Below are 24,777 nucleotides of genomic sequence, written 5' to 3'. Positions count from 1 at the left end.
GCTTTTTTTTTTTTTTTTTTTTTCGTTCCAAAGAGAGGGAAGAAAACCTCATTGACTGAATTAAATATTCAGAGCGTCGCTCTGCCAAGACATAACTCCATTATGGAAAAACGCTGGATTTCCACAGCAAACGCTGCGGATTGAGACTCCTGCCCCCCAAAAACCAGAGGAGCGGGACCCGATGAATCAGCAACTGCTCCTGCAGACGGGCTTTGCTGGCTGGGGGGGTTACAGCGGAGCTGAACCCCACGGAGCCCCACCAGGGTGGGTGGGTGTCAGGGATCTCATGACAGGGGATGGGTGTCCTGAACAGGGGGATCCCGTCAGACCCCAAAAGGCTGGGTGGGTGTCGGGAAGGGTGACGAGGGGGATCCCATCAAACCCCATGAAGGTGGGTGGGTGGGTGTCAGGGAGAATGAGGAGGGGGATCCCATCACACCCCATAAGGGTGAGGAACGGGATCCCATCAGACCCCACGAGGGTGGATGGGTGTAGGCGACAAGGAGGAGGGGGTCCCATCACACCCCATGAGGGAGGCTGGGTGTCAGGAAGGGTGAGGAGGGGGTCCCATCACACCCCATGAGGGAGGCTGGGTGTCAGGAAGGGTGAGGAAGGGGATCCCACCGGACCCCATGAGGGAGGGCGGGTGTCAGGAAGGGTGAGGAGGGGGATCCCACCAGACCCCATGAGGGAGGCTGGGTGTCAGGAAGGGTGAGGAGGGGGATCCCACCAGACCCCATGAGGGAGGCTGGGTGTCAGGAAGGGTGAGGAGGGGGATCCCACCAGACCCCATGAGGGAGGGCGGGTGTCAGGAAGGGTGAGGAAGGGGATCCCACCGGACCCCATGAGGGAGGCTGGGTGTCAGGAAGGGTGAGGACGGGGATCCCACCAGACCCCATGAGGGAGGGCGGGTGTCAGAGCCGCTCCTGAGGATGTCGGGGAGGATGAGGAGGGGGTCCCTTCGTGCCCCCCCGAGGGCAGCCAGTGTCGTTCTGGGGTCCCGGCCCTCGGCGGGCGGTGACTCACCGCTCTGCTCGCCCAGGAACACCAGCTTGAATTTCCGCAGCGGGTTCCCGAAGTCCCCGCCCGACGACATGATGGAGGAGCCGCCGCCGCCGCCCCGCGCTCGCTCCGCTCCCCGCGGCGGCACCCGCGACCGCGACCGCTTCTCTCCGCCTCCGCCTCCTCCTGCCGCTTCTCCTCGTCCTGCTCCTGCCCGGCGGAGGCTGCGAGCCCCGGTGAGGTGCCGGTGATCGGTGTCGGTGCCGGTGTCGGTGCCGCCGCTCGCCCCCCCGCGCTCCCGGAGCCGGCGCTCCGCCCGCCCCGCGCAGGCGCTGTGGGCGCTTCCCTCGGCTACGGGCCGGGAATGGTTCGGGCTGGGAGGGACGGGGAGAATCAGCCGGTGCCACCCCTGCCGGGGGCAGGGACACTTTCCTCCGGCACAGGCTGCTGCAAGCCCTGTGCTGGGGCACTGCCCGGGGTCCAGGGGCTGCTCTGGGCAGTGCCAGGGCCTCGCCGCCCTCACGTCCTCAGCGCCCGGGTAAGGGCTGCAGGGTGTACCCGGCCCGCGCGGGCGTGAGGGGACAACCAGCAAAGTCCTTAAAAGCAAAGGCTTAAAATCCTACCCTGGCACAGATTCTCCTTTCAGAGGAGATCTCTGGGGAGCAGGTCCCTCAGAGCAAGGCGATATTTCCCAGTGATCCCCACTGTCATCCTCTGACAGTGGCTCCGGGCCCTCCACCTTTTGCTGGAAGCGCCCGCTTTGCCTTTCACTAGTTTTTGCCCATTTTCCTCCACTCTGCCCTCAAAGTTCGATGTTTTAGGAGGTTTCCAGGCGCATCCTCACCCCTCCTGTTTAAACCTTGGCTGGGAGATTGTTCCAGAGCATCTCTGCTCTGATAGCCAGGGAAAAGGCATCTGCTACGTGTTTAGTTTTGAAAGCCTTTCTATTTTTGATCATTTAATTTATATTCCCTCAATGTCATGAACTGCTTCACCAAGGGCTGGGCTTTTTTCACCCAGGCCTTGGAGTACCAGAGAACTAAAAGAGGAAGATGTGTCTTTAATCAGGTGATTAAATTTAAGCAAGTTTTAATAGATATGAGCAGAATCTCCCATCCAGCTCTGCACTTGGCACCTGGGAGTGCTTCCACGCTGGTTGTGTGGCTGAAAAAGGGAATCCAGCCTGGCCTGACATGATGTCAAATTTTAAATACAGACATTGTCCTTGTTTTTGTGTCAGGGTTCATTCCAGGATCTTTCCCATGAGTCCCAGGGAAAACAACAGCTGAAGGCAGAGGAGGAGACACGTGAAACACAGGTTTTCTTCTGAGGTCTGTTTGAACACTTCTTGATTGTTTTCATCATTGGATGAGTCTGAAAAGAAGTGGAGGCAAGGCATGAGAAGCCTTAGAAAGGAGAAAGAGCTTCCTGGAGTATTTAGTGTGGTGCAGGAAAAGGAAGTCATCGAGTCCCCTCAACTTCTCCATGTAAGTGTCACAAAAAGGTTTGCATAGTAGGAGTCCCAGTAAAATATCTGTATTGTATTTGAATATCTGTATAATATCTGTATATAGGCCTTGCCCTGATAAGCCCCAGTTGTTCCTGATGGGCTGCAGCTGTGATGTCCTTCACTGGGCTGCAGCTGTGGCCAGTGAAGGTAACTGGGATAAAAGGGGGTGGGCTTGGCCAGGCAGGGACAGCCTGGAAGGAGCCCTGGTTGAGAGGCAGCAACAAGCAGAAGTCTGTGCCCCTGATGTGATGGACATATGCAGCCTGAGAGCTGTGGAGGCAGAAGGTAAAGGTCTCTAGGATTTTGATAACAACAGGTTTGGAAGTTGTGCTCCTGCAACAGGGATGTGAAATGATGCAAAAGGCAAAGAAAGGCACATTGCAGTTGGAAATAAGGACTGTGTCCTAACAGAGAGGATGCTCAGCCACCAGAACAAGCTGCCAAGGGCAGCACTATCTTTGTGTCCAGGGAAAATGGAGAGGAGCCCTTGTGAGAAAGATGCTTTCACAGGGAGAGGAGTGATCCATTCCATAGAGCCATAAGTCACTGGAAACCCATCGAGTATGACTTGCAGGAGAGTGAATTCCCTGATTTAACAGTCCCTTTTAGCCTTAAAATGTATCCACCTATGATGGATGGCAGAGACATTCCTCCCTGCAGGAGAGGTGGACTTGTTTCTCATGGAGACACAGAGGACAGCAGCAATCCCTGCAATCTGTTCCTGCCCTGCCCTACACTCAGCCACGTTTTGGGGGTGGAACAAAGGTGAGTCCCCAGGAGGGGCAGAGGGAATTAAGGGGTGCAGTCCCACTCCAGGGGCACACAGGACTGGAGGGCAGGGCATTGGGAGTCACTTTCATTAATTGTGGTGCTTAAGGCCAGGTGGGATCAAAGGGCAGGGAAGCTTCCACGTGGGCAGTTCTGTCACGTCCTGGGAGCGCCAGGAAAACGCAGCTCGGAGCTGGGAACACATGTCCTTGCACTGTGGAGCAAAGAGCAAAGGTGCCACGGAGTCCTCTGCGCTTTCCATTTGCTGGGCAGGTGCAGACACAAAGCTTGTCCCTTCACGTTCCTTCTGTCCCCTCTAGCACAGAGGAGATGGACCTCAGGGGTGTCCAGTGTGTGTTCGGAGCTCCAGGCACTGAGAAATGCAGGACAGGGCTGGGTCACAGAACAGGACGTGAACCTGCCACGTGGATGAGCCGAGGGGAAAAGTCCACGAGCAGCTCTGAGAGCAGTTGGAGCAGTCAGCAGGGAGGGAAATCCTGACTCAAAATCCGGCTTGCAGGCAGGGAACAGCTCCAAGAAGGGGGCTCAGGGGTGTGGGCTCCAGAGTGAGCACCTGCTATGGAAGAAGGGGGAACTGGAGCCACACTGGAGACAAGGGAGCCAGGAGGAGGGGAAAGAACCTGTGGGAAATTAAAGTTTGTGTGGAAGAGGCAGTGAGACACAGGATGTGTTTCCCTGAGCCAACTCCAGATGGTCAGGCCCGGTGGGCAGAAAACTACAAGCCCATCTCCTCCCAGGCAGATCCCCTGCCCACCTGCTCTCCCACTGGGAAATCAGAGTGGAGGTCCCTGCCAGCCCAGTCTTCCTACGCTTAGAATTTCGTGATTATAAAAATTTTATTTTTTTAAGCGATACCAAAAGCCTAATGGCCGCCGGGCCGCCACACTCAAGATGGCCGCCGCACCACACTGGGGCGGGGCCGGCCACCGCCCTCAGCCCTGCAACGTGGCCATGCCACACTCAACATGGCCGCTGCGCCCTGATGGACGTGGCTGAGAACCAATCAGTGTGCGAGGACGGGTGGGGGGCGGGCCGTGACGGGCGAGACGCTCGGTGATAGGCGCAGGGCAGGGTGCACTGTGCAGCCGCTGCCACGTGGCGGCGCTGCCCACCGCCTTTTGGCAGACAGGAACGAGGTGTCCGCCATTACTGCCCGCTCCCCCGCGTCCTTCCCACGGCGTCCTTCAGGACACCAGGGCCCCGCCAGTACCGCGGATTGTCCAAAAGTTGTTGCCTGTTGCCTACGGGAATTCTCGATGGGCGGAGCGGGGAACTGTCCGAAAATGAAAATTCCCGGGAGGCCTCGGTGGGCGGAACGCGGGGAGCGAGCCACTGGACTGGGGGAGCTGAATGGGGGTGTACCGAGGCACTGAGGGGGAACGCTTTAACCGACGGACCGCGGCGCCGAAAGATGGCGGCGGTGCCGAAGGTACCGGGGATGGGCACGCGGAATGGGAGCGGGAACGGGGAAGGACGCGGGGACAGAGGAGAGGGCAGGAACGGGAACGGAGGAGTAGCCTCTCTGGGACAGCTGAGGAGGCCCTAGGACTGCTGCTGGAGGCCCTGATCCGACCCTGGTTTGGTTTCGGAGGGAAGTGTGGGGGTAATCCTGAGGGGGTCCAGACCTTGAGATCGTGCCCGGGATCTGTGTTGGTAGTTTCCACCTAAATCCCTCCAGACACAGCTCCAGCCCTTGCCTGGGTCCTGTCCTAGAGGTGCAGTAACCTGGGTAAAATTCCCGGCAGATCTGCCACCCTGACGTGTTTTAACTTCTGCAGGTGCTGTGCTTGGAGAAGGGAGTGTTGCTCAGGCAGGTGTTGGCCCTCAGCAGGTGAGAAAACATACATGACCAGAAAATTGCAGTTTTTTCCTTTTTTTTTTTTTTTTTTTTTTTAATTTTTTTTTTTTTTTTTTTTTTTGTTGCCATATCTTCTAATAGTGGAGGTAAGACTTTGAGCTGGGAGCTGAAAGGGATGGGGAAAAGGGGGAATCTGCTAATAGGATCAGGCTGTGCCTTTGCAAAAGGACATTTGGCCACATGTTTCCTATAAGTGAGGGAAGTCAGAGTTATCAATTATTGCCTTGTTTCCTACAGATTTTTTAATTGTTATTTTATTTTCTACAGAGCAGCAACAGCCAGAGAAAACCTTCTGTGTGCTGCAGGTAAGGTCTGTTGTCAATCTAGTTTTGAGGCCAAAATTCACTTCCCTCAAATAGATATTAAATATTGGAGTTTTGGGGTTGTTTTTTTTAGCCAATTTTGGATTGGGTAATTAACCAGAGCAGGTGATCTGCCACATCCATATGTGTTTTTTCCCAAAATTTTCTCTTTTTTTTGTCCTGTTTGTGGCTAAGCAGGTGCTGTTAAGTGACCATAATTTGGGGCTCTCAGAGCACCTGTAGCTATTTGATTGCAGCTGGAAACAGTTTGCTCTGCTTTCCTTTTCAGGTGATGCACTCCTGGCTCCCCACAGATCCTACAGGTCCCGACCCACCCATGGCATTGGGAGGTTTAAGTACCTGCTCCCAAAGGAGGTAGGCAGAGGCACTTCCCAAGGTCATCCTGAAGCATTTGGGTGCCTCATCTCAGAGGGCCAGGCTGGATGGGGTTTGGAGAAATTTGGGATAGTGCAAGGTGTGCCTGCCCATGGAAGGGGGCTGAAATGGGATGAGATTGAAGATTCATTCCAATCCTAACTCATGATTCTATGAAATAGCCACTCAGCACACTGCAGAAATGCTTCCTTTTGTCCAGCACATTCCAGCTTTGGAAGGGAGGAACCTCCTCCTGATGTTAATTAATTAATTCAATTTAAGGTTAGTTAATAATTCAGTTTCACACCTGAATATGGTGAGCAGTTCTCACTTGTGTGGAACCTTTTCACACTCCCTGAGATTTGGAAAGACATCAATTTCTGTGGCAGGAGGAAGCAATAAGAAGTCAGCTGCCTTTTAGGCAGAAATTAACAGCAGGTTTATTTCTACTGGTTTTACTCCTTTCTTTCTTCCCCTGGGAGAAATTAATCAAAGCACGAGTGTGTGTGAGGCCACCCAAGAGCTGAGCCTTTATTCCCAGCATTGCTCCAACCAATAAAATACTCTTGATTTTATCCTGCTGTATTTTCTTTTTAAAACAGGTTCCAAAGAGGAGAAAGGAGAAGGTGCAGATGAAGGAGATCAGTGCTGGCACTGAGTACCAGTATGGAGACATCAACATCCAGATGACTTCCCATGACCTGTGCCTGGTGGAGCACTTTGCTCAGTATGTGCACAGGCTCTGCAACCGCCTCTGCATCCGGGTCAACGAGAGGTAGGGGAGATGTGTCCCCCTGTCCCCCTGGAACAGGGCCCTGCACATCAGGGCACACTCCAGTCTCCCTGAGGGATTCCCATCTGGGTGTCAATCCAAACCTCTCACCTGCCCTGTGCTCTTCTTTTGTGTACCTGTACTATTTTGGGTGCTTTATTTAGAAGCACTGAATTTTTCAGGCACTGACTTGAGCAGATTCCAAGGAAAAAATGGCTGTCACATCTCCTTGCTCTGAGGAAAAGGCTTTAAGCCTGTGGGTGCAGAGCTGGGATTTGCTGCCATTTGCTGCTGCTTTTCCTTCATGGTTTGTGATCCGGGCTGTGCATGCCTGGAACTGGAATGAGCAGGAGAAGTCCAGCAGCCACCCCTGTGGCTGTAATGCCTGAGGAATGTCAGGGCATTCATTTATTCTGGAATAAAACCAGTGGGGACTCTCTAAAGTGTGTGTGCTTTTCCCTTGTACCCTCTGGGGTACCTCAGTGTGCAGAGAAAGAAAGGATTTGCCCTTCAGACAGGGAATTGAGGGGAAAAGGTGGGTGGTAGGATGGAGCTTGGATGTGGGGATGGGGAAACTGAGGTCTCTGAGCATTGAGCAGAGTCTGCTCCACTCCCAGTCACATTCCCATCAAATCTGAGGTGCAAACATATTTTAAATGGTGCATTGCAGCAGCAGATTTTACTGTGTCCCAAAAGACAAAATAAGTCACAACTGTTTCTTTTCTTGAGCTGTGAAGAAGGTAAAAGTTCTCAGGCTGGTTTTTGTGCTAATCCAGGTTTTTGCTGGCAGAGCTTCCTCCTTATCTCCTCCCAGCAAAACACCCAGCCTCTGCCAGCAGCTGGTTTGCAAGATACATCCTTTGCATAATTAATTTCCCCTGCAGAATTAATCTGCTTGCCCACTCTGTGCTGGGGAGGGTGGATATTTACAGGATTGATCCCTGCAAATGTCCTGCCTGTGCTAAGCCCTGCCCTCTGCTCCTGCAGCTACGCCATGCCCACCAGAACCAACGAGGTGCTGCTCCTGGAGGAGAGGGGATCCAAAATGCAGCTGGATGCAGTCCTTACCACCCACCAGAGGGTTGTCCAGGTAGGAGCTGGGATCCCATCACAGCCTCCACAAACCCCTCAGATTGGGGCAGAAATGGAAGCAAGAAGTCTGGTTATGTTTTCTGCTGAGTGTTGCTCCTAAACTAGAAGCCCAGGAGGATTTCCTGGCTCTGTGTTTCAGGCAGAAGATGTGTTATCTATTTTCTGCTGAATGATTGATATGAGGGGTAGAAGAGTCATGTTTGGAGATGGGTGAGGGCAGAAACTCCCAGGGATGGATGGGATATTGGAAAGGAATATGTGAAGGGTGGGGAGGCCCTGGCACGGGGTGCCCAGAGAAGCTGGGGCTGCTCCATCCCTGGGGGTGTTCAAGGGCAGGCTGGAACAACCTGGGACAGTGGAAAGGGTCCCTGCCCGTGGCAGGGATGGCACTGGGTAATCTTTAATGTCTGTTCCAAGCCAAAGTCCCCTGGGATGGTTCTCCTGCAGCTCTGTCACTTCTGCTTTCAGATCCGCGGTTTGAGCTCCACGTTTGCTCCCATCCTGCTGGAGGTCATCCAGAGCAGCCAGCCTGAGGGGGTGCACCTGCTGATGAAACAGGTATGGCTGCACTTCCCAGTGCTTCCCCTTGGGGAGCAGGGAGGGGTTGGTGTGATCCTGATTGGTGCTCTTTTCCTTTCCCTCCCTCCACAGCACACGGAAGCCGATTTCAAGAGCCGGCTGAAGGCTCGACCAGAGCTGGAGGAGCTGCTGGCAGAGATGTCCTGAGGTGAGGAGCAATGTGCTGCCATCCCTGGCTGTTCCAGCCTCCAGAGGGTGCCTCCATGAGCTCTGTCCTGGTAACTCTGTGAATCAGGAGGAATTCCCACTGTTGGCAACCACCTTGTCTCAGTAAAAATAAACAATGTGTTTGTATCTCACTGGTTTGTACTGGGAGAAAATGTGGCACAATGGAAAGTGGGTTTGCTTTCCTTCCTTTTTTTATTTATTTTTTATTTCCTGGCTATTTTGCTTTTGGTAGGTGGGAATTTCTGCAGAAATCTCTGTGCATGAATATTGCTGTGCTGCAACAAATTTATAGCCAAATTTGATGGATGCCAAGAGAAACTGTTCCAGAAACTGGTTGGTTTGTTTGGAGGCTTTTTTTATCCCTTTCTAAAGACCAGCTTGTGGAAAAGAGGGAAAGTAATTCATTTTTTTACCCTTTTCCCCCAAATTGGGGCTGTCCAGGTGTTGCTTGTGCTTCCATGCCCAGCTCTTGGTATTCCCAGCACCCACATCCCTAGGAAATGGCCTGGAACCTTCCTTCTGACAAAAGCCATGCAAAAAGCAATTTTATTTCCTTTCTCATGGCTTATTGGCCAGCAGGTGGTGGTCAGATGAGCATCCCTATTCCTCCCATTCCTGATTTTTCTGTGGCTTCCCAGGAGATAAGCCCCATCCTGTGGGATGTGAGGTTATCACTGCTGGGAAAAGCCTTAAGATGGCACAGAGGACATGGAGTAAAAATACATGGCAAGGCTGTTCCAGCCTGAGTGCTGTGAATGCTCCTGGATTGGGACATTTTGGGCTGGAAATCCACAACCACAGAATAATTTTGGTTGGCAAAGACCTCTGGAATCATAGAATCCAAGCTATGCCCAGTCCCCACCTTGTCACCAGCCTAGAGGGCCGAGTGCTGTGTCCAGTCATTGTTGGGTACTCCAAACCTCTCTGGGCAGTCCCTACAAATGTTGAAAACCCTGTCCATGAGGGAATTCCTGCTGATGTCCCACCTGAATGTACCATGGCACACCTCGATGCTGTACGCTCCGAACCAGCCCCCCTCTCCCACTGGCACACACCAAGCCGAGGGCTGCCGAACTCCAGGTTTATTTCCCAGCAATTCCACCTGGCTTTCTAAGGAGTGGGATAAAAAGCAAGCCGGAGAGGAGGGGTCTGTCCGTCCGGGGGTGTCAGTCCGGGGGCTGGGCCGGGCCCGTGCCGCGCTGCCGCTGCTGCTGCCGCCGGGCCATGCAGGCTCCGAAGGCGCGGACCTGCTCCTGGCAGTGCCGCCAGTCCCGCCGCTCGGCCATGCACTCCTGCAGCTGCCGGTGCTGCTCCAGGCAGCCGCTCCGCGCGATCCTGGCGTCCAGCGGGTCCTCGCCCTCCTCTTCCTCCGCCGAGCCCCGCTTTGCCGCCGCCGCGCCGCTCCAGCCGTGCCCGGGCCTCGCCATGGGGCGCTGCGGGCGGGACAGGCGGCCGTGTCCTTCGGGGGCCCAGCGCCCTCCTCCCCTCCCGGGGGTCCCCATTCCCAGGGATCTCCGGCCCCTCCTCCCGAGGGTCCCCATTCCCAGGAATTTCCAGCCCCCTCCACGATCCCCTCCCTCCCCATCCATGCCTTAGCCCCCGTACCAGCTCAGCGCGGTCCCTTTAAGGCGGGAGCTCGGCACGGCGCTTCCGGGCTGTGGCACGGCCGCTGCGGCGCTCGCTGATTGGCTGGTGTCTCCCCCTTCCGCTCCCGCGGGGGCCGACGGGAAGCAAGGAGGCGGATGTGTGTGCGGTTACCTCGGCAAAGATGGCGGCGACGCTGCGGATCCAGAGCGACTGGAGCCGGGCGCTGAGGTGGGAACGGTCCCTTTCTTTGTCCCTGTCCTTGTCCTGCTCCCTGCCCCGCTCACCGCCCCTTCTTCTCTCTGCAGCAGGGACGAGGGCGAGGCGTGGCTGAGCTGCCGCAGCCCCGGTGAGTAGCCTGAAGAGGCCTCGAGGGAGGCGTGAGGGTGAGACGGGATCGGGGAGGATCGAGAGGGATGTTCAAAGAGCAGAAACGGATGGGGGTGATAGGGGGACCCTTTGGAATAGGGGTGGGATGTGTTAGCAGGGAATGGGGCTGCTGGGGTGTCCTGCTGTCCCTTAGTTTAAAGGGACTGTGCTGGTTAGGGGATCCCTATGATTTTAAAGGTTGCGGGGTCATTTAGGGATCTTGAGGGGGTTAGAAGGGGATGGGGGTGTCTGAGTTCCTTGCGGATGAGGATGCGGGTGAGGAGGTTGGGGTCCCTCTGAGTTGGGAGGGGATGTTTGGGGTCCCTGTGGGTGCTGGGGCTGACGGCTGCTGTCCCCCAGGGAAGGCCACCCTGTACGGCAGCGTCACCCGGCGCGGGCTCAGCTCCGACGGCGTCCCAGACATCGTGGCCTCCGAGGGATTCGTGGTCGGGGAAGTCACCAAGGTGCCAGGGCTGGGGGGAGAGGGGTTGGGGACATTGCCTGTACCTAAAGGGGCTGCTCTGACAGCCTAAGCTGTCACCCTGCCCTGCACAGTCCTGTCCTGCTGTGCAGGGCCCTGGAGCTGGTCCCTGCCGTCCCACCTGCATCCTGAGGACATGAGCCCCACACTGACCCTCCCATGAGTTTTCAAACTCTGGAATCCCACAGCTGGGTCCAGTCCACAGTTCTGCCTTGGCAACCTCTGTTTCAGGACTAACAGCACTTCTAATTCCCTTTTTTCCTTGTTTCCTCCCCTAGAAAAGCATCCTCATTTCTTGTCCTCATGAAAATGTGTCCACAAAGTTCCTGGCTCCATACACAAGTTTTTGCAGGATCCATCAGAAAAGTGTGAGTAGCTCTGTGGGGTGGCAATCTGTGGGTGTGGCTGGCAACTCTCACATCCCTGTCTGTGGTGTCCTTGTGGTGACGGGTGGCCTGGAGTGTGCATCTGGGTGTGAGGGGTTGCAGTGGAGATGGAACTTGTGGTTTAGGGATGGTGTTCCCACTGAAACACCCTGGACCACAAGCCACTCACTCCTTCCCCACTTCCCCTGCAGCAAGTGGGGATTGGAGGCACAAAAGACAGAGTTCAGGGGTTGAGATAAAACAATTTATTGAGAAGAGCAATGGAATAAAAACAGTAGCAACAGGATTAATTAATCAAATGCACAGGACAGGGAAGAGAACTGCTCAGCACAAGGAACATGTACAACCAAATATCCCAAATGTGCTCCTCCCTGCTGGTGTAAAAATTAACCCTGTCCTGGCCAGAACTAGGACATTCCCCGCCCACCATTCTATCCCATCTACTCATGCCCACATCCCACGCCACCCAACCATATCTATACACACAAAAGCACAGGAATCATTCCCTTCATCAAAGGCTGTCCCTCCTAAATGTCTCAGGATGTGTATTTATATCCATTATACTGCTTTTCCTTGTCACCAGTGGACTTCCAATCTCTCTCATTGGTATCCAGGGGCTTTTTTACCTGACTTTTAAGTTATTCTGATTTTTCTTCTCCTGCCATTTTTTCACTTGTACTTTGAGCCTTATGAAATCAATCCTTTAAGACCTTGGTGTGTTCAGCGTTTTCCTTGGGAGCTCCTTTAAATGCCTGATCTTTGGCAAGGCCTGGCTTTGTAAGGCTGGACAGCAGGCAGGACAGCGGGCTGACGGCAGATGGGGCAGGTGCTGGAATGTTCCAGGAGCCACGTCCTGATGCACTCCCTGTGGAATTCATGGCCGCACCCCAGCTCGCACGCGCTCCTGCCCAGCTCCTCGTGGCATATGGAGCAGGGATCATCACCGCAGGCTGCCTCTTCCCTGGGCTGTGTTTCCACGTAGGAACGGGGTTTCGCTCTGTAGTCCCAGATGAAGACCTTTAGCCTGAGCACCCTCAGGTTCCTGCTCCAGGAGATGGATGACAGCGCCTCGGCGTAGAGCGGCGGCGCGCTCCTCCTCAGCGCCTGCCACATGTCCCACGTGCAGCAGGCGCTGTCCGGATCATCCAGGCACCGACTGTTGCGTGCCTTCCCAAAGAGTATGTCGGCCATGGACAGCTCTGTCAGGTACTCCACCCCTTCCAGCCTGCTGCTCCAGCTGTCCCTCCGCAGCAGCAGCTCCTGGGCGCTGTAGGCCGCCCTCACGCTGCCCGCCAGGCGCGTCCACAGGCTGTGCCTGCCCGGCCTGCTGCCGAGCCCCCTGTCGATGGCAGCGTCCTGGGACAGGCCGCCCAGCCGCCGGGCCTCAGAGCTGTCCAGCCACACGTGCACGTGGGCCCCTGCGCACCAGCACTCGTACAGCCACAGCAGCAGGGGCTGCTCCGCACGGCGCCTGAAGCGCTCGCACACCGACCACAGCTTACGGTCGGATTCGCTCATTGCCTCTTCTTCTGAGGACTCTGCCTCCTCTTCGTCATCTCTGTGCCTCGCTAAGGAAACTAATTCAGTGTTGGATGTGTTCTGTTCGGGAGCGACTGCTCCCAGCATGGGTTGTTCCTCTGGCGCAGCTGCAGTTTGAGTGGCCTCGCTGCTTGTCGGTCCATTCTCCTCCCCCTCTTCCTCCCCAGGGGGCTGGCTGGTATCCAGCAGTGCCCGATACAGAGTCGCCAGGGCCCAGCAGAGTGCAGTAAGTTGCTCCTCCCTGGAACCACGGCAGCGTTTCTCTTTCAGGTGTTCTGCCGCTTTAACAGGGTCCCGTATTTGTTGAGGAGTGAACTTCCAAACCACTGGAGCTGAATACTCCTTCAGAACCTGGCCAATTTTCTCCCACCTTCCGTGCCACTCATCATGATCCAGTCTCTGAAAGATCTTCCCAGAAATGTTTTTTGTAACTCTGAAGATGAAGTAGATCATCAGGGTGATGTAGACCAGAGGGAGACACAGCAGACAGAATGACAATGTACTTTCTTCAGTTTTCAGAGGCAGCTCAAAAGGTGCTTTAAGAGGCTTAAAGGAGTTAAAGGAGGTGAAAAGGTTGTGAAAGTATTCGTCCCCTGCTCCCCCCACGGACTGGGAGCCACTATTAATGGTCTCCTGGAGGTGGTGTATAACCTCACAGGTTAATAGCACAAAGTCCACGGACAAAAGAATCTTGAACCATCTCTCTAAGCTGTTAAAGTGCATTATCAGGACCACACAGGAAAATATAAACCTGCACAGGTACCACTCCACGAAGAGCTGACCAAGCCACATGGTGACCAGCGACGGTACCGAACACCCCAAACACTCAGCTCAAGCTTGTTCCCAACCGGCTGCGGGCAGAGCTGTCCTTCTCTCACCCCTGGTGCCGCACGATGGCCGCTTTGGGGCTGGTATTCCCGAATTTAGCGCTCCCTCGCTGGGCTCGGCGGGAGGCTGCAGCGGGGAAGCGGAGCACGGAGGCAGCGGCTCACGGGAGCGGCGGTGGGGCAGGGACGGAGCGCGGGGACCCGGCCGGAGAGAAGCGAAGCGGGAAATGCGGGACGTTTTCCCGCCGCCGCACCGAGAGGTGGGAGCAGGAACGTCCTCCTGCCGGCCCTGCCCCTCCTGCTGCTGTGAGCTTAACCCTGTCCTGCCTAGAGCCTCTCTGCGTTCTTACTCCTGTCCGTGGGTTTTACCGCTCTGGTGGGTTTTTTGTCCCCACCCACAGCCTGGAATTTTGATTTTAAAAAAGCAATGCAAGGGCAGCTCACAGAACCACAGAATTCCTAATGTCAGAGAAGACTTTGGAGATCACAGAGTCCAAGCTGTCCAATCAATTCTATCGATTTAGAATGCTGAGCAATTGTTTTATTAAAACTATATTATATTATAGTACAAAGAATACAAAAGAAAAACCCATGATTGTCTTGAGCTAGCTGGGACACAGCTTTGACTCAACAGGCTAACAACTATCACCTGAATCCAATTAGCAACTCTCTTTAGCCAATCTTCCTAATGCATTTCACCTGTGCAAACAGGAGCAGCAAGTAGAGCCAAGAATTGTTTTCTCTTCTTCTCTCTGGGCTTCTCTAGGAAAAAACCTGGGGGAGAGAATTCTCTCTCTGTTCACCTTCCCTGGACATGCTCCCTGCTGCTTGTGCAGGCTTCTGCCACAGCATTCCTTTTTCTCCTTGCTTTGCAGAGCCATAGGCAGAGAATGTACTTAGCAGGTCACCCCCTGTACAGAACTAGGCTCTTGAGCAGAAGTATTTCTATACAGAATTATGTAAAGCTAATTCTTGGTGCTTTTCCCTTCCTGCAGATTACCTGCCTTGATATTTCCAGTGGTGGAGGACTCGGAGTGTCTACCAGCACGGATGGGACCATGAAAATATGGCAGGCTGCAAATGGAGAAATAAGAGTAAGAACATGTGGCTTGGATGTTTTTGGGTTGTCTGTGACATTCCTGAAGGCCATGACTTTGGTCAGGCTGTGCACACCCTGTGAAGAATCTGGCTTTTTAATGAAAAGCTAATTGAAATTGAATCTTGGAGGCTTTAAGTCAAATCTGTTGGAAAAGTTGGCTTCTCCCAAGAGGGTGTTGCTCAGAGAGGTACTCAGGAGTAAACAGGTCATTGACAGCCCCTATCCTGCATGGGAAGAAAGATTTGGGTGCTGGGGAGAAGGATTTTGGTGCTGGATTAGCCACATCCTGGCTTGTGGCCTTCCCAGGGAAAAGCTCCTTCTTGTGGAGGATTTTTGGCAGAGGATAAGGACATTTAACCTTGTATTTAGAAGCAAATGTAGTACCTTTGTCTGTGTAATTAGCTGCTCAAATGGCAGAGGGAGCCCCAAAGTCACCTCTTTGATTGCCCCAAATTCAGAGCAGGCCCTTGCAGCAATGCAGAGCCAGAGGATTTGGGGTTAATCCTGAATGCCAAGTTTTCCAGGGTATAACTCAGCAACTGCTGGGCACAAGGATGATGACAATGGAACTAGCATGTAGTTCTTTGTTTTTCCAGAGACTTCTGGAAGGCCATGTGTATGATGTGAATTGTTGCAGGTTTTTCCCATCGGGCCTTGTGGTTCTCAGCGGGGGAATGGATGCCCAGCTAAAGATCTGGTCAGCAGAAGATGCCAGCTGTGTAGTAACATTTAAAGGTCACAAAGGAGGTACAGAGCCCTTGAAATGCTTCCTGTGCTGTGTGTGTACTTGGCTGATGTCCAGTCTGCAGCCTGCTGCACTCTGTGTTTCATGTCTGGAATGTGGCATCAAATGCCCCAAACTCTACCCCAAATTCTCTCTTCCTGAGCTGCCAATTGCTGTGTCCAGGCTCTGGTTTTCCCTGTCTCATGAGGTGCTGAGCTTCATTGAGAGGTTTATAAACCCTGTGTCTGGCTGCCCTAAACTTGATTAACCCAAAAACCCATCTTGTGCTGAACCTGCCGTTGTTCTTACATGATTTGGGGGTTGGAACTTGTTGTTCAAGGTCCCTTCCCTCCCAAGTGTTGACGTGAGGGGAGAATGACCATCCTTTCATGCATGGAACTCGAGTTTATTGATCAATCAGTCACTTTAATAGTGTTAACGAACTTCATGCATATTCCAAAATCCAGGTTCATGCAGGCTAACAGAGAAAACTCTAACCACTCCTTTTGTTTTACAATACCGTTGATTGTTTACACCAAACAAAACCAGTGTTGCCACTGTGATATGAAAGGTTCCCAAAACTTCCATATCTGTTCCCAGGGTGCCATCTTTTCCCAGAGAGGGTGTTTTGCTTGTTATGGGAAGACTGTCTGAGAACCTTATTGTTTATAAAGTGATGTCTGAGAGAGTCTAATTGTTTATAGAAATCAGGCTGCGAACTGCTTTTGGAACTGCTTCACAACTACCTTTTACTTTTCTCTCAATTGTGTGGCTTCATGGCCTTTTTCTTTAAGCCATGCTTGAACTAAACTCTCCACACCCAAGCCATTCTATAATCTGTTTGTGGGCATTAAAAATGCTTTTGCAGCCATGTCCCCTAACCAAACCAGATGGTGTGGCAGAACCTTGGTCACAGTGACACTGCCAGTCACTCTTGAGGTCAGTTTAGCCACTGTCATTGCTCCAGCCCAAACTGCTGCAGTCTGTTTGCTTGGCTCATCCTGTCCCTTGAGCTTCTGTAGGGAAAGTGCCAGTTAAATCTTCTGACCACCTGTCTGTTCTCTGCTGAGGAAACCACTGCCATTTTTCAGCTCCAAATGTGCCAGCAAAATAAAGTGGTTAAGGGATCTTAGTGCCAGCAGACACTGCCCTTTGGATGTTGCTGTAGCTGGACAGCAGGGGTGGAAATGAGAATGTTTCAAAGTGCCAGGCTCTTTTCTGCCCAGATTAGAGGTTAATTTTATGCAGCACCAGCTCGGGCTGAGGTCAGGTGTTGCTGATCATGCGATTGGTAATATCTGTAATATCTCTTTGTGCCAGATGGTGGCTCCACTCTGTGGGGTTTTCTGGGAGCTGCTGCCTTCCACAGGCACCTTTTCCTGGGAGCACAGCTTGTCTGTGTGTGACTGCTGTCCCTAGGGCAGGCACCTTTTCCTGGGAGCACAGCTTGTCTGTGTGTGACTGCTGTCCCTAGGGCAGGCACCTTTTCCTGGGAGCACAGCTTGTCTGTGTGTGACTGCTGTCCCTGGGGCAGGCACCCTTTCCTGGGAGCACAGCTTGTCTGTGTGTGACTGCTGTCCCTGGGCCAGTATTACCGCACCTGAGTGGGTCGCAGCTGGTGAGAGAGAGACGGTGAATCTTGTTTCTTGAATCAGAAGGCTGATTTATTAAGATATTATATATAATACATTATGACTATACTAAATAGAATATAGAGAGAGGTTTGCAGAGCAGCTAGGCTAGGCTAAGAATAGATCGAAAGAATCTACAACAAAGTTGTGTTCAAGGACTCAGTCCCCTATCTTGCACTGGTGATTGGCTCTTAATTATAAACATAGGAAATGAGCCAATCAAGGTGTTCCTGTTGCATTCCACAGCATCTGATAATAATTGTTTACCTTGTCTTTTGAGGCCTCCAGAAGACGCAGAAATCCGAAAGAAAGGATTTCTGTGGAGAAATGTCTGCGACAGGGCAGGCACCTTGTCCTGGGAGCACAGCTTGTCACTGTCACTCTGCTGTCCCTGGGGCAGGCACCTTTTCCTGGGAGCACAGCTTGTCTGTGTGTGACTGCTGTCCCTGGGGCAGGCACCTTTTCCTGGGAGCACAGCTTGTCACTGTCACTGGGGCAGGCACCTTTTCCTGGGAGCACAGCTTGTCTGTGTGTGACTGCTGTCCCTGGGGCAGGCACCCTTTCCTGGGAGCACAGCTTGTCACTGTCACTCTGCTGTCGCTGGGGACGGCGGCCTGGAGGTGGGCTGGGGAAATGGCTGTGTTTGTGTCAGTGTGAGCAGAGTGCTTGCTGTCCCACAGGTATCCTGGACACTGCCGTGGTGGATCGGGGCAGGAACGTGCTGTCCTGCTCCAGGGATGGCACTGCCCGTCTCTGGGACTGCGGCCAGTCCTCCTGCCTGGGCACCGTCGCCGACTGCGGCTCGCCCGTCAACGGCATCGCCGTGGGCGCTGCTGACAGCTCCCTCAACCTGGGCTCCCCTGAGAGCCCTCCCAGTAAGGCCTGGCCCTGAACCCCTCATCTCCCTGGCCCAGGCTGCCTGGCCTTGGCCCCAGGCATCCCAAGGGCTGGGAGTGCTCTCCGTGCCCTGGTCCCACCAGGGTTTGTTGTGTTCTTACCCGTTGTCCTTCCTTCTGCCAGGTGAGCGTGAGGTGGGCACAGAAGGGAAAATGCTGCTGCTGGCTCGAGAGGACAAGAAGCTTCAAGGAGTGGGACTGCAGAGCAGGCAGCCAGTAAGGATCTGGGAATGGCAGGGCACTGGGATGGGGAATTTAGCCAGGTTAAACCCAAACTGGAGGAGAGGCTAAAGCCTGGTGCAATAAAGCATACTCTCCCTCCTTCCTCCTGGACAGATTTTTGTGTGAGGAGTAGGAATTGCTCAGGATTTGACTTGGGAACAGGGAAAACAGTGTTTAAAATTAAACAGTGGCAGCTGTACTGTCTAAATAAATGACTGCTTTCCTCTCGTGGGTGTCCCACGTGCCTGACACTTGGTTTGTTCCCAAATCCTCAGGTGTTCCTCTTCATGGGATCTGATGCCTTCAACTGCTGCACGTTCCTGTCAAGCACCTACATCCTGGCAGGGACCCAGGATGGGAACATCTACCAGCTGGATGTGAGAAACACCAAGTGAGTGAGTCAGGGAGTGCCTGGGGCAAACAAGCAGTGTTTGGTTCGAAAAGTGAGTGAGGCAGAGGGTGCTGCCAGGCAGTGCCACTTGCAAGGGGTGCCTCCCATTGCATCCCGAGCCTCTTGCATTATGTTGATGTGCTCTATTTTTATGAAAACACTGATATGATTTTATATTTATATAATCTGTGTGCACATGCACGTAGATGAATTGGGCAGAAAACTTCTTATCATCAATATTCCCCAGTCTCACACTGCCCACTTCTTTTCCCTCATGTGGATCCTGATATCGTATTTATCCTGATATTTACCATGATCCTGATTGCAGCACAGGACTGGAACTGAGCTGTGGAGTTTTATTGCTGTTCCCTGCTAGCTCAGTCCATAGGAAAGAATCCTGGAATAATTTGGGATGGAAGGGCCCTCAAAGCTCATCCACTCCCACCCCTTCCCATGGGCAGGGACACCTTCCACTGTGCCAGGCTGCTCCAAGCCCCATCCAGCCTGGCTTTGGGCACTGCCAGGGATCCAGGGGCAGGCACAGCTGCTCTGGACAGCAATCCTCATCCCTTGGTTCTGCTCCTTTTCCCAGTGCTCCAATCCAGGTGATCCACAGGTCAGGAGCACCAGTGCTGTCCCTGCTCCCGTACAGAGATGGATTCATTGCCAGCCAAGGTAATTCCAGGGCTCTTTTGTGCCCCTAGCAATCCTGGAATCAAGTCAAGGAGCCTTGTGCTTCTTGGGCATTGTGCTCTTGCCCCTTTGCTTTGGGATTTCCACCCTCCACATCCCTCATACCCCTCCAAAACCCCTCCCAGGAATGTCTCACCCCCTGAAGCCTTTTCCCTCTGCAATTTCTGTCTGTAATTGAGTGTGGCTCGTTTCACTAATTGCTGTGCCTTGCTTGCAGGGGATGGCACGTGCTTCATTGTTCAGCAGGACCTGGATTATGTGCTGGATCTCACTGAGGCTGACTGTGACCCCGTGTACAAGGTGGGGAATGTCCCTGAGGAGAGGGTGGCCAGGGCAAGCTGATGCCAGGCAGGAGGCACTGCCTTCACCTCAGGCTTTTCTCCTCAGCACATTCCTTCACACAGTTCACTTCTGAGCTTATCTTTGTCCTTGCTACCTGAATAATCCTGATGTTTTGCATAAAGCAATCCTCTGCAGAATTCCCTGGCTTTATCTCTGTTGTGCAGGACCTGGCTAGAGTGGTGGAGTTGATGAAGCAGCTCTGTTGCTATAAAAAGTGTGGATAAAGGGTGCTGGGAGAATCCTGAGGGTAAAAGCAATGTGTTCTGCCTAACCCATCTTGTTCCCTTTTTTTTCCCCCCTTTTCAGGTGGCTTCCTGGGAGAAGGAAATCTACACGTGCTGCAGGGATGGGACAGTGAGGAGATACCAACTTTCTGACCTTTAGGTGTTTGGAGGGGCCAAAAAAGGAGAAACACGTGGGAAAGGCTCTTCCAAGCTGATTTTCCTGGGATGTGTGTGTACAGCTTTGAGGCTGTTGTCATGACCAGGCTCCATACACAGTGTTTTTGTAACAGGTCATATGTTTTTCCTACTACACAACTGGGATCAGTTTTTAATTTAGAGAGGATCTTGTGTTGCAGTGATGTTGTGGTTGCATTTCCAGTGCTAAAAATACACTGTTTGTAGTGGGGGGGATTAAACAAATAAATAAAGGGGGAGAAGAGGGGGTGCAGTGCAAGTGACTGTCACAGTATGGAGGGAAATAAACCACTGCTTTGATAACACCTGTTATCAGCATTCCTTTTAATACATAACAAGTGCTATATGTTAATACACGTGTTATATGCTAATACATGTGTTTCCATGGGAACTTGGGGATTTTTTTTTAAGAAAAGAGGTGCGGGGTGAGGACTGAGTGGGCCCGGCAGAGTGCGGAAGTGAGCGGGAGCACTACATTTCCCGTGGTGCCCCGCGCGGCGCGGACCGGAAGTCTCGTCGCTATAGCAACGGGACGCCATGGGGCTGGACTACTACGCTGTGCTGGAGCTGGACCGCGGCGCCACCGCCGACGACATCAAGAAGGCGTGAGGGGACCCTCGGCGCCAGAGCGACCCCCGGGGCCGGGAGGCAGCCGGGAGTGGCCGTGCTGGGCCTTGGACAGCGGGGAAGGGTCTGGGGCCGTGCGGGCAGCCCGGGCCGATGGGGGAACGGAGGGGCCGTGGGGTGCTCCGAGGGCTGGAGCTCCTCTGTTCTGCTCTGGGAGAGCTCCCCTGGAGAGGAGAAGGGTCCAGGGAGAGCTCAGAGCCCTGGCAGGTGCTCCAGGAGAGCTGGAGAGGGACTGGGGACAGGGAATGGCTCCCACTGCCAGAGGGCAGGGATGGATGGGATACTGGGGGTGGGCAGGCCCTGGTACAGGTTCCCCGTAGCAGCTGTGGCTGCCCCTGGATCCCTGGAGGTTGCTCCAAGCCCTCTCCAGCCTGGGCTAGTGGAAGGTGTCCCTGCCCATGGCAGGGGCTGGGAATGAGATGCTGTACAATCCCCCAAACCCAAGCCCTCCTGTGCCCCTCAGCTATCGCACGTTGGCTCTGAAGTACCACCCGCTGAAATGCAAGGAGCCCTGGGGCCCCAAGAGGTTCCACCAGCTGGCAGAGGCCTACGATGTGCTCAGCGACCGTAAGTGGGACTGTGCCCCCCTCCTGGGGCGTCCTGCTCCCTGCAGGACCAGCTCCTTTGTGACCCCCAGCCCAGCTGGGAACCGGCACACACCTGCTGGGACCCCTCTTCTCTCTGTTCTGCCCCCCAACAAAGCCTGAATCCCAGGCTGGGGCTCTCCCCCAACACCTCCTTGTCCCCTAAGCTATGAAGAAAGGCATCTACGACAAATTTGGGGAAGAAGGGCTCAAAGGCGGCATCCCCTTGGAGTACGCCAGTGACAACCCCTGGAGCGTGGGCTACGTGTTCCACAACAACCCCGAGAGAGTCTTCAGGGAGTTCTTTGGAGGGGACAACCCCTTTGCAGGTAGGCTGGGACACGTTGGGGCTCTGCCACCCTTCCACGGCTGCTGCCCTGCCCTGCTGCCCTCAGACCCCCGTGGTGCTCGGAGGGGGGATCCTGGCTGCCATGAACACTCCCGGGCAGAAAACCCTCCGGGTGCGAGGTGAAGGGCCCGCAGCCCGCTGAGGGCGGTGCCCCCGCTCCCTCCCCCAGAGTTCTTTGCCGAGGATGGCTCGGAGGTGCTGCTGCCCTTCGGGGGGCCCCGCGGCCGGGGGGCCCTGCGCAGGGACCCCCCCATCGTGCGGGACCTCTACGTGTCCCTGGAGGACCTGTTCCACGGCTGCACCAAGAAGATCAAGATCTCCCGCCGGGTACGGCCGGCGCTGGGGGCGCTAGGGCTCGGGGTGGGCCTGCCCCGGAGCGTGTGGCGGCGAGGGGGTGGCACCAAAGCCGGGAGGAGCCGAACCGGCGGTCACCCCCCGGCTTGGCAAAGGGCATTCAGCACGGGGGCAGGAGCTCAGGGTGTGCTGGGCTCCCACAGCTCCATTTTCACGCTGCTTCGTGTCTCCTTTTTGTGCCCTTGGTGATTGCTGTCCCCCTCCTTGCTGGCCCAGCCTCCTGGGCCCAGCCCTGGGCCTCTCCTGCTCTAGGACATGAGGGAACAGCCCCAAGCTGTGCCAGGGGAGGCTTAGTTGGACATTGGGGACAATTCCTGTATTGACAGCATGGTCAGGCATTGGAATAGGCTGGAGTGGAGTCCCCATTCCTCATAAAGCTGTGTGCTTGTGGCACTTGGGGATATGGGTTAGTGCTGGGGGAACATCGGACTCCATGGTCTTGGAGGGCTTTTCTGACCTAAATGACCCCACGGTTCCATGGATGGGATAATTCCATGGATCTGGTTCATGATCTGCCAGGCTCTGCCGTTCAAGCCAGGCTTGCCCTTTGCTGCTGTGCCCAGGTGATGAACGAGGATGGCCAGACCAGCACCATCAGGGACAAGATCCTGACCATCGACGTGCAGCCGGGCTGGCAGCGTGGCACCAGGGTCACCTTTGAGAAGGAAGGAGACCAGGTGAGCACAGAACCACACAATAACCAGGCACCCCTGCAGATCAGCTCATCCAACACCCCTGCCCAGGCAGGAACCCATCCAGGGGGGTTTGGGACCTCTCCAGAGAGGAGACTCCGTGCCCATCCTGAGCAGCTATGCCCACTCCATGGGAAAGGCTCTTCCATGAAGAACTTCTGGTTTCCCACTGCTGAGGGCAGCATGGCCAACAGAAGCACTCTGAGGAGCCTGGATTTTCCTCAGAACAGGTTAAAGAACAAATATTGAAAGGGCTGGTTTTCTTCCTGGCAGAAACACAGTTCTGGATGGTCGTCTTCGATTACAGATTCCTTTTTGTCTTAAGGGAAGAAAATTCCTTTCCCTTCTCTCTAGCCAGCTGAAAACAGCAACCAAAGAGGAGCAGGAGTTTGTGTCAGTTTTCCCTGTGTAAAATCATTTTGAGGTTTCCAAGGACAGGTTGGATGTGGCTTGGGGCAGCCTGGGCTAGTGGAAGGTGTCCCTGCCCATGGCAGGGGGTGGAACTGAGTGAATTTTCATGTCCCATCCTGGCATTCCATGACTGTGTGACCTTTTCCCCCTCAATCAGGGCCCAAACATCATTCCAGCTGACATCACCTTTGTTGTGCAAGACAAGATTCACCCAAGGTTCAAACGGATCGAGAACAACCTCCTGTACGTGGCCAGCATCTCCCTGGCCAAGGTAAGGGGGACAGAGAGGGGACAGAGGGTCACCTCTGGGCCCTGGGGCTGCAGCAGCAGCTCCTGGTGGCCCTGCACGCCCGGCAGGCACTGACTGGCTGCACCCTGGACGTGTGGACACTGGATGGGAGGCTGCTCAACATCCCCATCAACGACATCGTGGAGTAAGTGCTGGGGAAAATGGGGGTGAGGGGGCACCTGGGAGGAGCTCAGGGGGCTCCAAAGCCTTTTCCAGCAGGTTTGGGGCTGCAGGAGGGGGAGAGTGGGTGGCTCTGGGGTCACACTGCTGGGAGCAGAGGCAAGGGGAGGGCTGGATGAGGGTAGATGCTGAAGAGAACAGGCCCTGGTGGAGCCGGAGGAGCAAATACCCTGTGAAACCCACCCGGGGCTCTGGGGATCGTGGCTGTGTGTCGGGATCACCCCGCAGCTCCCCTCAGCCCCTCCCTTGGCCCGGCAGCCCCAAGTACTACAAGAAGGTGCCGGGGGAGGGGATGCCGCTGGCGCAGGACCCGCAGCGCAAGGGCGACCTCTACATCTACTTCGACATCCTGTTCCCCAAGAGGCTCAGCCCCGAGGTGAAGAAACTGCTGAGAAGCGTCCTCCAACCCTAGGGACCTCCCCCTCTGCCCCTCCCCTATCCCCCCAATAAATGGCTTTGGAGCCAGCACTGGGACTGTGCACAAGTTCTTCCAAATGCTGGGAACCCTAAGACACAGGAGCACCCTAAAATAACAGCCCTGAGGTCTGGATCGGGTCCAGCTGAATTGGTGGTCTCTGCTCTCCAGCTCCCACCCTGCAGCTGCAGCAGCCCTGAGGAGCCAAGGGAGGATTTGGGGGGATGCAGGGAGGCACCGCGGCCCAGACCCTGCCCGCCAGCCTCAGAGCTTTATTTTCCCAATCCCAGAATCTGTCCCTGCTGAAGCTGAGCCCTGACAGCACAGGGAGAGGTCAGATAACCTGTATGTTTTCCAATGGCACTCCAGGGCTGAGAGAATGCCCTAAAACGGGGAGGAAACCCTGACCCTGCTGCCATCAGACCCCACAGGGGTGGTTTGCTGCAAGTGCCACTAAGGGATAATGGGAGGCTGTGCCGGGAGAAGCAGTACAGAAGGGAGCATGCCAGGCTGCTAGAAACGGCATTTCCAGGGAGTTAACTCCAGCAGACAGGAATGAGGAGCCCCGAGTCCCCGGGCCTGGCCCCACAGCACGCTGTCCGTGACGGGATCGGCCCGAGGGTCCCGGCCCCCGGAGCTGCAGTACCGCGCGTGTCCACGGGAGGGCAGCACCGCCTGCCGTGTTCAGCGCTGTGCCCGCTGCCGTCCCGGCTCCGGTCCCGGCTGTGACCGCGTTCGGTCCCATTGCTGGCCCAAACCCGCTCCCGGTTCCTTACAAAGTTCATCTCGACTTTGCAAACACCAGCCCCTGCTGCACAGAGCACCA

At 54.7% G+C, this 24,777-nt stretch overlaps 5 protein-coding genes across 7 annotated transcripts in view; 3 read left to right on the top strand and 2 right to left on the bottom strand.

Moving 5' to 3' along the window:
- RAB6A (RAB6A, member RAS oncogene family) overlaps positions 1-1,307 on the bottom strand; it is a 44,351-nt gene extending 43,044 nt beyond the window's left edge. Inside the window, exon 1 of one of the 2 annotated variants that reach the window (XM_058045034.1) lies at positions 1,027-1,307. In XM_058045034.1, the coding sequence (XP_057901017.1) occupies positions 1,027-1,096 (70 nt within the window). In that variant the 5' untranslated portion in view covers positions 1,097-1,307. The remainder of the gene's footprint in view (positions 1-1,026) is intronic. The other variant, XM_058045033.1, reaches the window with a different exon arrangement.
- A 3,120-nt stretch (positions 1,308-4,427) lies between these two features.
- On the top strand, positions 4,428-8,777 carry MRPL48 (mitochondrial ribosomal protein L48). 2 transcript variants are annotated; one of them, XM_058045399.1, is made up of 9 exons: positions 4,428-4,730; positions 5,080-5,132; positions 5,427-5,464; positions 5,751-5,836; positions 6,439-6,611; positions 7,596-7,698; positions 8,169-8,258; positions 8,352-8,427; positions 8,680-8,777. In XM_058045399.1, the coding sequence occupies exons 1-8, from the start codon at positions 4,713-4,715 to the stop codon at positions 8,424-8,426; spliced, it is 636 nt and encodes a 211-aa protein (XP_057901382.1). In that variant the 5' UTR covers positions 4,428-4,712; the 3' UTR covers position 8,427; positions 8,680-8,777. The 2 variants fall into 2 exon arrangements, with proteins under 2 accessions (XP_057901382.1, XP_057901381.1); XM_058045398.1 differs by lacking the exon at positions 8,680-8,777 and having other exon boundaries at positions 8,352-8,578.
- Positions 8,778-9,349: 572 nt separating this feature from the next.
- Positions 9,350-10,133, bottom strand: LOC131096738 (cytochrome c oxidase assembly factor 4 homolog, mitochondrial). The gene is made up of 2 exons (XM_058045303.1): positions 10,053-10,133; positions 9,350-9,880 (listed from the first exon to the last, which is right to left on the bottom strand). The coding sequence occupies exon 2, from the start codon at positions 9,872-9,874 to the stop codon at positions 9,614-9,616; it is 261 nt and encodes an 86-aa protein (XP_057901286.1). The 5' UTR covers positions 9,875-9,880; positions 10,053-10,133; the 3' UTR covers positions 9,350-9,613.
- Positions 10,134-10,184: 51 nt separating this feature from the next.
- Positions 10,185-20,355, top strand: PAAF1 (proteasomal ATPase associated factor 1). The gene is made up of 12 exons (XM_058045301.1): positions 10,185-10,262; positions 10,340-10,380; positions 10,761-10,864; positions 11,160-11,249; positions 14,629-14,727; positions 15,329-15,479; positions 17,768-17,962; positions 18,108-18,199; positions 18,481-18,596; positions 19,189-19,271; positions 19,507-19,589; positions 19,938-20,355. Exons 1-12 carry the CDS (start codon positions 10,216-10,218, stop codon positions 20,013-20,015), a joined length of 1,179 nt encoding a protein of 392 aa, XP_057901284.1. The 5' UTR covers positions 10,185-10,215; the 3' UTR covers positions 20,016-20,355.
- A 229-nt stretch (positions 20,356-20,584) lies between these two features.
- Positions 20,585-23,965, top strand: DNAJB13 (DnaJ heat shock protein family (Hsp40) member B13). The gene is made up of 8 exons (XM_058045741.1): positions 20,585-20,655; positions 21,141-21,244; positions 21,429-21,590; positions 21,780-21,937; positions 22,528-22,641; positions 23,225-23,338; positions 23,425-23,501; positions 23,795-23,965. The coding sequence occupies exons 1-8, from the start codon at positions 20,588-20,590 to the stop codon at positions 23,946-23,948; spliced, it is 951 nt and encodes a 316-aa protein (XP_057901724.1). The 5' UTR covers positions 20,585-20,587; the 3' UTR covers positions 23,949-23,965.
- The last annotated feature ends 812 nt before the right edge of the window (positions 23,966-24,777 follow it).

Source organism: Melospiza georgiana, chromosome 2 (assembly GCF_028018845.1).
Source record: "Melospiza georgiana isolate bMelGeo1 chromosome 2, bMelGeo1.pri, whole genome shotgun sequence".
Taxonomy (NCBI): domain Eukaryota; kingdom Metazoa; phylum Chordata; class Aves; order Passeriformes; family Passerellidae; genus Melospiza; species Melospiza georgiana.
Note: the sequence above shows the minus strand (reverse complement) of the source record. Positions and strands in the feature narration are given on the sequence as shown.